The sequence below is a fragment of the Mercenaria mercenaria genome, chromosome 7 (assembly GCF_021730395.1).
Source record: "Mercenaria mercenaria strain notata chromosome 7, MADL_Memer_1, whole genome shotgun sequence".
NCBI lineage: Eukaryota > Metazoa > Mollusca > Bivalvia > Venerida > Veneridae > Mercenaria > Mercenaria mercenaria.
Window position 1 is genome coordinate 39286938 of NC_069367.1, and position 13851 is coordinate 39300788.

The 13851-nt window shown below is 34.2% G+C and overlaps 1 protein-coding gene across 7 annotated transcripts in view; it reads left to right on the top strand.

The window, feature by feature from the left end:
* Positions 1-2876, top strand: part of LOC123554341 (disks large homolog 2-like) — a 179997-nt gene extending 177121 nt beyond the window's left edge. For all 7 annotated transcript variants that reach the window (XM_053548156.1, XM_053548159.1, XM_053548157.1 and 4 more), the window contains 2 exons: positions 1517-1608; positions 2697-2876. In XM_053548156.1, the coding sequence (XP_053404131.1) occupies positions 1517-1608; positions 2697-2803 (199 nt within the window). In that variant the 3' untranslated portion in view covers positions 2804-2876. The remainder of the gene's footprint in view (positions 1-1516; positions 1609-2696) is intronic.
* Positions 2877-13851: the final 10975 nt, after the last annotated feature.

Sequence of the window (13851 nt, forward strand, 5' to 3'; positions counted from 1 at the left end):
CATCTCCTCCTAAACCACCAAGCCAGTTTTGATGAAACTTCACAGGGATGATCCTTGGATGGTCTTCTTTTCAAATTGTTCAAAGAATTGAATTCCATACAGAACTCTGGTTGCCATGGCAACCCAAAGGTAAAACTTCAAGTATCTTCTTGTCCAAAACCACAAGGCATAGGGCTTTGATATTTGGTATGTAGCATCATCTAGTGGGCCTCTACCAAGATTGTTCAAATTATCCACCTAGGGTCAAATATGGCCCCACCTGGGGGGTCACATGGTTTATATAGACATTTAGGGAAAGACTTGAAAATCTTCTTGTCCAAAGCCATAAGGCCTAGGGCTTTGATATTTAGTATGTAACAATAGCTGAGTCTACAGCAAGAAACATACCTCCATCCTGCTTCTTCGAGAATTATGGCCTGTTTTGGGCTTAGAAAATATCAGATTTCTTTAAGTTTTGCATTAAGGTCAACTTTTTTTTTAATGGTCAAAGCGATTACTTTAAAACTTGGAGTAGTTATTTGCCATTTAAAGCTGACTCTGCGCAGCAAGTACCGCAACTCTACATTACTTTTTGCAAGTATTATGACCCCTTTTGGACATCAAAAAGTCAGATTTCTTGGTTAAGTTTTGTGTTTAGATCAGCTTTTATCGTAAATTATCAAAGCTATTGCTTTAAAACTTGCAACACTTGTTCACCATTAAAAGCTGATTTTGTACAGCAAGAAACATAACTCCATCCTGCTTTTTGCAAGAATTATGGCCCCTTTTGGACGTAGAAAATATTATACAGAGACAAAAAATCAGATGAGCGTCTGCACTGGCAAAGCGGTGCTTTTGTTATATGTTCCAACCAAATCTGTTTGTACACAGTTATTAGTATTTAAACCTTACCATTTAAAACATAAGAATGAGCTTCCAAGTCATTCTCTTTTGTAGTGTAACATATTTATGACAGAAATGTCGTTATAACACATTTTTTCCTCTACTTTAGTTGTTATGACACATTTAGATAAGCTCAAGGTTGAGTGATGGATACTTACACCACCAGACTGATCTGTTTATGTTCAGCATAACAGCACTGGCTATATCTTAGTTTTGTATGTTTTAAATGTATGCCCGATCACTTAGGTCAATAGGGAGAGGGCAGATCTACTGATTGTGAGTTTGATCCCTGGGCGGAGCATAATGTTCTCTGTGGTGATTTGATAAAAGACATTGTGACTGATATCATTCTTCCACCACCTCTGATTGAAGTGGGGAAGTTGGCAGTTACTTGCAGAGAACAGGTTTGTACTGGTACAGGAACACTGGTTAGGTTAACTGCCTGCTGTTACTGAAATACTGTTGAAAAACAGCGTTAAACCCAAAACAAACAAAAGAACCTTTGGTCTTCCTTGACCATTAAAATGCTAGAAAATAACCATATCACCATAATTGTTGTGACTTACAACCCAGTGAAACAAAACAGAACTGTAAAAATGTTTGAATTTTAATGTTGAAATAATTGTTTTGATAGGGAGATGAATAAAAGAATAACAGAGGAACAAGCAAGGTTGTCATATGACAGAACGGTCAAATTGGAACAGGAATTTGGAGAATATTTCACAGGTACGCAAGACCATAATCCTATATTTGTTTGTGATATTTAGATTAATATTTGCTCTATTTGGGCTAGCTGTTGGTGTGTTTCCATTCTGTGATCGTAGAAATTTGATGGTAGACATGCAGTTAAGATTCTTGAAGAGGGCTAATTGTATTCAGTTGCCAGTGGCATTGCTTAGTCTGTATTGGTGTTTGTAATGTTTTATTACATTCAAACTAAAGCTGTTTTGCGTGGTGCATTAGTTGCAGGTGTATGGTTTTATCTTACTCCTGATAGATTGATCAGTTTTAGACACCATTTATCATTTCTAATTTAGTTACTAATTATATTAAACTTCATAACATGAAATAATATTGTAGGATAGGCACAGATAAGTTGATGATGAACTTACCATAACTTAACAAAAGGACCAAACTGAGAACTGCTGTGTTAATTGTCCTGAAGTTATATGTGTTAAAATAGAGCAGGATTCAGATAAAAAAAATTGTTAGAGGTGACATAAAAAGGAATAAAGCTTTAAAAAAAGAAAACATTTCAGTTTAATACTATTTTAATGGGTTTCGCACATTAACACATTGTTTCATTTATTGTAGTGGTGGTAAAGGTCTACGAGTAAAATGTGTTTTGCACAGTGTCTATTATAGCAGTTGCAAAATGTGTTTCACACTGTATTATGCTGTCAGTTATACAGGGTGATTTGGCAAGATGTGTTTCAAACTGTATTATGCTGACAGTTATACAGGGTGATATGGCAAAATGTGTTTTACACAGTTATATGTTATTGGTAAGGCAGAATATGTTTCACATATGATACATTGTTGCCACTTATATAGTGGTTGTACAGGGTGATACGGCAAAATGCTTTTCACACAGTAACCTGTTATTTCTTCTACTATAGCAGTTGTAAAGAGTGATAAAGCGAAACTCGTTTCACATGTGGTACTTTGTTTCCACTGTTACAGTGGTTGTATAGGGTGATAGGGCAAAATGTGTTTCATACAGTTATACATTATTTTCTTTATTACAGTGGTTGTACACAGTGATATGGCAAAATATGTTTCACAAAGTGATAGGTATGTTTCTTCTATTACAGCGGTTGTACAGGGTGATACAGCAAATGAAATCTATGCAAAGGTGAAGGAAGTGATTCGGGACCAGTCAGGGCCGGTGATCTGGGTACCAGCCAAGGATAAATTGTAAACTTCTGACACTGCGATCCTCTGTGTGTTCAGTTCTTATGTGGCCCTGTTTTACCAGTGATTACAGCAACAAACCTGTGGTTTTAGTGAAAAAGTTATATATGTGACTTTGTTAGGAGTCTGAACTTGCTGTATACCTGAAAATAGAGGAGTATATTAAACTATGAATATTTTAGATATTCAGTATTGGCCGGAATTCAGAGTTGGATGACAGCATTTAATGCAGAGAGGTTTTGAATTGGAATTGATGAAACCCTTTCTTACAGAAGAAACAGAAAAAGTTTAATATATATAGGGAAAACTGATTAGAATAGAGAACTGTCTTTAAACATTTTCAGGTTACTAAGAAATAACAGTGCATAAGGCTGTGCTGAGAATAAATTCAAAAACTAATAGTTGGAAGATTTGAACAAATTATGCCCCTTTTAATTGGGGCTATAGCTCTTCAGTCTGGAGGAGGAAAAACAGGTTTATATTTTATGAAAGGAGATTAGTTTCTTCCAGATTTGAGTTGTTTTCAGTGCATGGACGGGTAGTAATGGACATCTGTTAAGACATCAAGTGCTTTCGTTGAATACATGAATACATTGTAGCATGCCATTTCATTGATTTAAATGGTAATATTTTGTGAAGTTTGCTTCTTAAAAAATGGATTTGAGATGTTTCTAAACAAAGGAATCATGTATAAAGGTGACAAAAAAGAATGACTTGAAATTTTACATTTTATTGTTCCCTGCCAGCAACATTTCTCTGTTTTTTAGCTTACTGAGCATATTAGCTTCAGGGATTTTTTGTGCTGATGACCGGTTATGACTCGTCCTAGTCTGTCATCTGATCGTTCACTTGTCAGTAACATTTTGCTTGTGTATGCGTAGAGGACTGTATTTTTCAATTATCTTTTGAGTATTGGTCAACTGATACTTGATGAAAATCTAGCCGAGTTCGAAATGGTTATACGTGGTCAAATAACTAGTCACTAGGTAACAAAAGAAAACTTGGTGTATGTATGTTATGAGGTGTATTTTTCAATTAATCTTCATGAAAATTGGTCAGAATGTAACTTTGATTGAAAATTCATAGGCCTGAGTTCGAAATGATGGTCAATCCTTTGTCAAAATAACTAGGCTAACTAGTCAAATCAAAGAAAAACTTGTGTTATGCGACTTGAGGCGGTTATTTTTCAATTAATTTCATGAATTATTGGTCAGATAAGTAACTTGATGAATTTGGGAGTTGAAAAGGGTCTCTAGGGTCAAATTGGTCCTAGGTCAAATCAAAGAAAATTCTGTGTATAGCGATAGAGGCTGTATGTTTCATTCTTGTTCATGAATTTTGTCGTTGATTGCCTTGATAGAAATTAGGCTGGTTACGAAAATGGGTACAACTGGGTAAAATAGGTCATAGGTCATCAAAGAAACCTTGTGTATGCGATGAGGCGGTATTTAATGATCTCGATTGGTCAGAATGATACTTTGAGAATCTAGGCGAGTTCGAAAATGGTCATTGGTCAAATAGGTCTAGTATCGTAAAATACATTGGTATGCGATAGAGGCTGATTTTTCAATTTTTATGAATTTGGTCGAAGATTCCTTGAGAATTTAGACATCGAATGGTCATAGGTCAAACTAGTCATAGGTCAATCAAGAAACTTGTGTATGCATAGGGCTGTTTTTTCAATGTTCATGATTTAGCAAATGATTACTGATAATCAGGCGAGTTCGAATGGGTCTGGGTCAAAATAGGTATAGGTCAATCGAGAAAACTTTGTGTATGAATGAGATGTATTTTTCAATTGTCTCATGATTTGGTCAGAGTGTGCTGTGAAATCAGGTCGATTTGAATTGGGTTATGGTCAAACTGTCACAGGTCAAATAAGAAATCTTGTGTATGCGATGAGATGTTTTTCAGTGATTTTGAAATTGGCAGGTTGATTGCTGAATGATTAGGTCGCATTGATATAGGTATCTGAGGTGAAAAACTAGTACTGGTCAATCAGAAAAAACTTTGTATGTGATAGGGTGTATTTCATTGATCTTATGAATTTGGCAGAATGATTGCTGAAATCTAGGTCGAGTTTGAACTGGGTCTTAGTCAAAACTAGGTATTAGAAATGCTGTTTTATCCAAGACCATTTTTTGTCAATTTAAGAAAATGGTCAGATTTTGTTCATGAAATCCAGGTCAATACATGTTTTACAGTTATTGAGGTTCTTAGTGAGCGAAGGGCATCTGGCCCTTGTTTGCAGTCCTTTTAAGATTTAGACTATCAAGCTTCACAATAAATGGAGCATTATTGTTTATAAACGATTTATGACACCCATGGACTTAATTAATTTAACTTGTGCAAGTGAATTGTGCTGTGTGAACTGTGTTGAGGACAACACATTTTGTCAGTTTTGTTATTGCATCCATACTCGTATTTTGTTGCAAAATCTTTGTTCATTATAACAGTGGATTTATTATGTACAAAGAAAAGTGTATGTTTATTGTAATTAGGGATATTTTTATTGTTGAATCTGGCAGCTCAGATTCAGATTTATATGTAATTTTCATGTAATGCCTAGGATTATTCAAATGATTAGTATATTCACTTTTTCCTAACAATAACATTAACTGAATCAGTAAACTTACCAATGTTTATTGTACTTGACGAAAAGTTATTTGGTGCAGATAAAGTAAAGTATTTGGTTAAGTTATATTGTTAGTATAAATATTTTGTGAGATAAGTTTAGTTTATTTTGGTAATAAGTAAGTTTATTGGTTACGTAAAGATGTTTTTCTGGTAAGATAAGTAAGTTATTCGGTTAATAAGTTTATTTGTTAGATAAGTATTATTTGTTAGAGAAGTAAAACTTATGGTTTGGATTGACGTCGTAAAGATTCACTTAAGGGTAAATGTCAACATTTTTACACTTTTCGCTGACCTATGTGAGTACTTTGAAATAGAACAGGTCGGTTTAACAATTTGAATATCTAATGTACAGTTATTTGATCATATCAAAGTGTATATATACTGGTACATGTAATGTAATTATAATCAATTTTTATGGTATTTATAACAATTCTCATGTTACAAGAGATATATGCAATGATTTTCATATATCTGTTTAAGGAAATCCATATAGAACGTAGCCTGAGTTCTTATCACCATTTTAAACTGTTAGATGAGTTTTTGTGTTCTTATTTCATACTTATATGAAAGCTATTTTACAGTTATTTGTTAAATGAGGTTGCTGAATGAATTGACTTGTTAGAATATCTCATTTAACTATTGTAGATGTGTTATTAATTTTCAGTCATTGACAGTTGCGTTTCCATGTGTTTATTATATTGTCTGCTAATTGCATATTTTTCATCATGTGGCTTTCACTCATGTGGCTTTTCCACGAAGGGAATGCTAAAATATAATATGGAGAATATTTAATCAATTTGAAACAGAAATTGCCAATTCTGATAATGGATGCACTACCTCAATGTATGTATCTGTTGGAGATTAAGTTTACATTTTAAACTATCTGAAATTAATAAAATGACGGTATATTGAGAGTATAAAAGCAAATCATTTGACACTTAATCTTTAAAAAATACTTGTTTGAATAATAAAGAAATTTAAATTTGGATTTCTTGGTTATTTCTTCCAAGGAGAATATAAGTAAAATGATTATGTGGTTTAAGGAAATTTATGTAGACAAGAAATTTAATAATCTAGGAGTTACAAAAGATATTCTAAATAAGTAATAACATTGTTTAGGACGTAAGAGTCACTTGAAAATTTAACCATCTATTATCACAGGGTGTAAACTGTTTCTGAATCTCAGATTTGTATCTCTTTCTTGCCATTGAAGCTAGAAATTAACAGTTCTTTATGATTAATCTAAATTCATTTATATGACGGATTAACCCATTGCACAATTTTTTTATCCAGGTCCTTGGAGATTACTTAAAACTTTTTTTTTTGCTAAAACTTGGAGAGCTAAAACATGTGATAAATTAGTTCATGCTTATAGAGGGACTCAAAGTTTCTGCTTTGGTGCAGTGTGTAGTTATCTTTGCTACTAAAACACAACTTTAAAATGCTGTTTGCAGTAAGTTTCTGTCCTTATGGTGCCATATTGTAGCTGCCGTAAACTGATCCAAATTGTATGGGCTGAAAATACTTTCTGATTCAAGTCAAGTACTTTCTGACACAAACTTTTCTGTAGGCTTGTTTAAAGTCCAGTATCCTTGAAATATGGAATTACAATAGCTACAAGTTTTTATGCCTGCAAGTTTATTTGTTTTGTGTCAACTTGGCTTTAAACTTTCTTCTGCTGCTACATTCTGCAAATTTTGAAGTTGTGAAGAAAGGAAAAAGAAACATAAGGAAATAATTGTTTTTTTACGTTTTCAGCTTTCAGCAAAATATTTTTGTTAAGCATAGGTTTAGAATAGTGAACAATGCATTTTCCTCACACTAGAATTTTTAGCTCACCTGTCACAAAGTGACAAGGTGAGCTTTTGTGATCGCGTGTCGTCCGTCGTCTGTCCGTCCGTGCGTGCGTAAACTTTTGCTTGTGACCACTCTAGAGGTCACATTTTTCATGGGATCTTTATGAAAGTTGGTCAGAATGTTCATCTTGATGATATCTAGGTCAAGTTCGAAACTGGGTCACGTGCGGTCAAAAACTAGGTCAGTAGGTCTAAAAATAGAAAAACCTTGTGACCTCTTTAGAGGCCATATTTTTCATGAGATCTTCATGAAAATTGGTCAGAATGTTCACCTTGATGAAATCTGGGTCAAGTTCGAAACTGGGTCACGTGGGGTCAAAAACTAGGTCAGTAGGTCTAAAAATAGAAAAACCTTGTGACCTCTCTAGAGGCCATATTTCTCAATGGATCTTCATGAAAATTGGTCAGAATGTTCACCTTGATGATATCTAGGTCAGGTTCGAAACTGGGTCATGTGGGGTCAAAAACTAGGTCAGTAGGTCTAAAAATAGAAAAACCTTGTGATCTCTTTAGAGGCCATATTTCTCAATGGATCTTCATGAAAATTGGTCAGAATGTTCACCTTGATGATATCTAAGTCAAGTTCGAAACTGGGTCACGTGCGGTCAAAAACTAGGTCAGTAGGTCTAAAAATAAAAAAACCTTGTGACCTCTCTAGAGGCCATATTTCTCAATGGATCTTTATGAAAAATGGTGAGAATGTTCACCTAGATGATATCTAGGTCAGGTTTGAAACTGGGTTACGTGCGGTCAAAAACTAGGTCAGTAGGTCTAAAAATAGAAAAACCTTGTGACGTCTCTAGAGGCCATGTTTCTCAATGGATCTTCATGAAAATTGATCAGAATGTTCCTCTTGATGATATCTAGGTCAGGTTCGAAACTGGGTCACGTGCGGTCAAAAACTAGGTCAGTAGGTCGAAAAATAGAAAAACCTTGTGACCTCTCTAGAGGCCATATTTTTCATGAGATCTTCATGAAAATTGGTGAGAATGTTCACCTTGATGATATCTAGGTCAGATTCAGAAGTGGGTCACGTGCCTTCAAAAACTAGGTCATTGGGTCAAATAATAGAAAAACCTTGTGACCTCTCTAGAGGTCATATTTTTCAATGGATCTTCATGAAAATTGGTCAGAATTTTTTATCTTGATGATATCTAGGTCACATATGCTCAAAAACTAGGTCACTATGTCAGATAATAGAAATAATGACGTCGTACTCAGTTCAACACTAGGTCATGTGGGGATAGGTGAGCGATTCAGGACCATCATGGTCCTCTTGTTTTCATAACTTGCTTACGTGTAATTAAATATAGCTTATTTATATAACACAAGCCTTTTTTATGTATCATATATGAAGTATTTCTTCTTGCTTTAAAATGGCTCAGTTTTTCTAACAAATCTACCTTCATTGTCTTTATTTATAGGCAGTTTTATCTGTACAATGTAATATAGTTGTATTTTTTTGTTTTATATGTATATATTAGCATATATTAGCCTGATTGAAGAAATATATTTTTCTCTGTTATGGTAATAGAGGCATGTATTTAAGTATAAGATATTTTGTTTCCATATAAGATTATAGTAGCATTCCGGAGACATGTTAAGTAACTCTGTACTGCATGGTAACACCTGAATAATTCATATTTGTCTCCCTTTATCTTAGATTAAATTTGCTGTATGCCTTAAGTGTATTTAACAGATTTTTTTCTCAATGTTTGTTGATAAAAACCTGCATTTTATCTCCTGCTACCATACTCATGTTTAATGTTTTGAAAAAGGTTGTGTATTTTAACAGTGAATGCTGTATTTTTTCATTAATTATATCAATCAAGCTGTTTTTAAAATATTTTGTATATAAGCTGCACAAATTTCAAAGTGAACCTTTTCAATTGCATCCAGATGTATTCCTCAAAGCATTTATAATAGCTTTAGTCTTAAAGCGAAAGAACACATCCTTTGACAGCGATCTTTTAAAGACGGAAGATGTTTGGGCACATTTTAATCTCATGTTTTTGACATCCATTCTGTTGCTGGTAGTCTATAGTGGTCAGGAGTCATTTACCCGTAAAAACCCCAGTGTCCAGTGTTATAAAACTGTAAAACAAATGTACAAGTTAAGGATTATGAACACTAAAAAGAGCACTAAAAATCTAAAACCAAAACATCGAACAAATGTTTCCCACCAAGACATATTTTAAATCAAAATTTTAACAGCAGTTGAAGTTTTGAATAACTGGGCCCAGTCTCCAAATGCAGCCATGTCATTGGTCGATTTCAAATCTCTGCTCGGAATCAACCAGTCGGACGCATGTCTCCAAAGCCAACTTTTCAACCTTGACTCTTGGAATGCAGTGCTTAAAAAAAATTAAAGGTTTACTGAGAACCAATTCATGAATAAAGAAATGTCTAGGTCTTAAATTCCTTGAAAATAAAATGTATACATATAAGCAAGAAGAACTTGTTGTTTTTGTAATACTGAAGGAAAAGTTACTTAAGAATATGTCTACATCAATTTTTATTGCTCATGTGGATTGTATACAAATTGAATCTTGCTTATAAAAAGATGTCAAGTTTCTTCGAAATTTAAAGTATCCAATATTACAATAAGTTTACTGATTACCCTTTACAGAAAATAGTTTGCAATGTAGAATTCTTGCCATTGTTAGCCTCTGGTATAGATGATCTTTGATTAAGTTATTGCACTGATCTTATGGATTTAATCACATCTCATAGATATTAAATTGGGTTCTGTTGAAAGTGTGGTCTTAGCTAAGGAAACATTGACAGTATTGAACTCATTTACTTCATTTGGAATTTTTAAATGCTTACATTTTGTTGTATTTACTCCAGCCATCCATCAGCTTTTATCAGTTATGCCAGTACATCATAAAATGCATATTTTTTCTAAGTGTCATAGAAAAATAAACAAAATAAAACCTCTTATCAGTATTTTGATTTTCAGATCTATAGTAAATGGTTGTAAAGGAAAAAGTCCTTTGTATAAACATCACCCAGATAATACATCATAAAAATTCATTTGTCCCATTTAAGCATATTTGGACCTGAACGTTTATAACAGACATGAAATACTCACTGCATTAGTATGTATTAACACACTCATTTTGTCTGACATTTAGAAAGATCATGTTATAAAATTATACAATTTTATCACATTATTTTAATTTGCCAGTTTTCTGCCTGCATTTTGCTTTATTCAGTCGATTTCACATCTTTTTACACAAATCTGAAGAAAGGAGAATTATTGTTAACATTTCAGAACATTTATAACTAAAATATTGATTATTTTGATTGTTTGATTAAAACCTTGATTATCTAGTTAAGGTCTTTGACTTTGAGTCGCTTGCCTCTTACTGCTGTGGGATAGAAACTGGTTTTTTTTGTCTACTTTATTCGTATGAGGAATCCATCGAGCTGGCTTATGTATGATCGGTGGTTCTTTACTCAGGTGCCCTAGTGTGCCTGAAATAATGCCAGGATGGATACCTAGGGTCTTCCTCTTTCATCAAAAGCTCTAAAGTATAGTTGTCTAGGTGTGACGTTAAACTGAACAAAAAAATAATTAAAACCAGAAATAGATGCATATACCTAAGAGTGTTATCAGTAATTCAACATAGTTACATTAGAAATTTATTTGCGTATGTTAAATGTTACATAATAATGTGTTGAAGCTTAAAGGAGTGTATTAGATGCTTTTGCAGCATTGATACTAAAATAATTGCCGACAATGACAGTATTTAAGGCGTTTTTTATTTTTATTTAGTCAAATACTTTGGCTTGGTTGTAAATGAACATTTAGTCTGGTTTCCTGTCTTCAGTTATATGTGTAAAGTCGGGTGGGATGAAGTGTTCTGCATCTGTGAATATTTCATGATAAAATGTTAGCATTACTTCCATAATACATTTGTTAATTTAATCCTTTATATCAATGATGAAATGTAGAACTTGATTAGAAATAAAAAAGCAAATCTTTTTTAATAACTATACACAGGAGTTTGTTTTGTTTTTACTTTAGTAAGATTCCATAAACCCATATCGTTACATGGCACAGAAAGAACAAGGTCAGGTTCTGCAGGAATTAACCTTTATCATGCTGGACACGATTGATTCTGCCTTTGCGACCAGTGTAAATTTAAAGATGGGCAAGAACATTATAGAAATTTAGCAGGGTTATAACACAGTCACACATACGGCGCAGATAGCTACGTCTAGCCACGGATAGAAACGTAGTAATCCGTATCATTCCATACCTGAGCCGTACGGATTGATACGGATTACTACTTTAAGGTATGGCTCAGGTACGGATTACTACGTTTCTATCCGTGGCTAGACGTAGCTATCCGCGCCATGTGTGTGACTGGGGTATAAGGGTTAAGGCCATCAAGTAAAAAAGAAGATTGTAGCAATTTGTCGCCACCATGTTTCCCTTTAGTAACAGGAGCTTGAGGATCCTTGCAAGTAACAAAGAACTTTACAGTATTAACTAAGACTGGTTTAGGGGACTGAGTAGATTGGGCAATCAAATTACTTTTCACAACCATTCATAGTAAGTATTTATACTATGGAACTTCATATCTGTTGACAAGTGATAATTATCCCTTGCAAATAGATGTAGCGATACTAGCTTTAAATGCACTGCCTGTCAATTCATCAATCTTTCTGCAGTCGTATCTACGTAATGAATAGTCACATAGATTTAATAATATTGGTTTGAATATTTATGTTCAATCAGAGCTGCTTTCCATTTAGTGTTGTGAAAATCAACCTGGTATGACTAGAGTTACTGTCCTGATTTGGTTACAAGTACTATTTTTTTCTGATATCTTACTTGATATTATATGTTAAGGATTAGAGACACATTTTAACAGAAAAATAAACATCATCTCCAGAATTATCAGAACAAGAGGCCCAAATGTCTGAAAGTGTAGCCCTCTTTCATAGGTCCCTATTCCTGGGCATGGAAAGTAGATTACTTGTTTTGAAGGTGCAGTAACCAGCAGTAGTTTCACTAATAAACAAACTTTTAAGCTATTTTTAGAATAAGATTTTAAGAGGAGAGAAATGTTTTCCTACATTTCAAAATAAAGTTGACTCATGCCCCACTATGGTCCTAATTTTTATGATGCATTGCAAGTTTGATCTTGAAAGTGTCAAATTGTCACTTGCGCTTTAAATTTAATAGGTGATTGTTTAAACATTGAATTTGAAGACAGCATTTGTATCCATTTTCAGGTCTGATTTTACACTTGAAAGCCTTAGCTGAAAAACTGTACCCATGTTGCATCTAGTTATATTTAAAGACCTCACACAAGTTCTGTATCTCATTTGCTTATTAAACTTCAGACAAGATAAACTGTTTTACACAGGCAGACATGCAGTATATTCCATACCCAGTTACCTATTTGTAGTTGGTATTAAGGAACCTTAACATTCACATGCTTGGGGCTTCTTGGCCAACTTTCTTTAATGAAAGTTTAAAAGGAACAGTTAAAGACAAAACAAACAGCTTAAATTAAAGATGATCATTTAATTTTCAAAATGAAATAAGACATCAATGCTATATTTTTATATTGTGTCAAAACAAGATAAACAAGAGCTGGTAGAACACGAAATGCCCCCTTGATACATTCAGTAATGCACAAGGAACAGAAATTATTTTGTCACTGTGCACTGGATGTTTGACATACTGGCCTAAAATCAATAATTATAGGTTATTTATCAATAATAAGTAAACTCTAAATCAAATGGGATCTCTAAGACCAAAGCTTTCTCCAGTTATTTGGCAAAAGTAGTTCTACTGTTCTGGGTCAATGTGACCTTGACCATTGATCTACTGACCTCAAAATCAATAGAGTCATGTCATCTGCTCGTCATGATCAACATCCCTATTGTTTCGCGATCCTGGGCCCAAGCATTCTCAAGTTATCGCCCGGAAACTGTTAAATTGTTCTGCGTCACTGTGTCCTTTACATTTGATATACTGACCTCTTGACCATCCTCCCTATAAACTTTCATGATCCTCTATCCAAGCGTTTTTCAGTTATCATCTGGAAACAATTTAACTGTTCTGGGTCACCGTGACCTTGACATATCACCTACTAACCTCAAAATCAATAGGGGTCATCTGCTTATCATGGCCAACCTCCCTATCAACTTTCATAATCCTAGGCCAAAGCATTCTTGAGTTATCATCCAGAAACCGTTTAACAGTTCCAGGTCACTGTGACATTGACCTTTGAGCAACTGACCTTAAAATCAATTGGGGTCATCTGCTGATCATGATCAATCGAAGTTCCTATCTACTTTCATGATCCTAGGCCCAACGGTTCTTGAGTTACCATCTGGAAACCATTTAACAGTTCTGGAACCTTGACCTTTTACCTACTGACCTCAATAGGGGCATCTACTGGTCATGACCAATCTCCCTATCAACTTTAATCATCCTAGGCCTAAGCATTCTTGAGTTATCATCCAGAAACCATTTAACTGTTCCGGGTCACTGTGACCGTGACCTTTGAGCAACTGAACTCCAAATCAATATGGG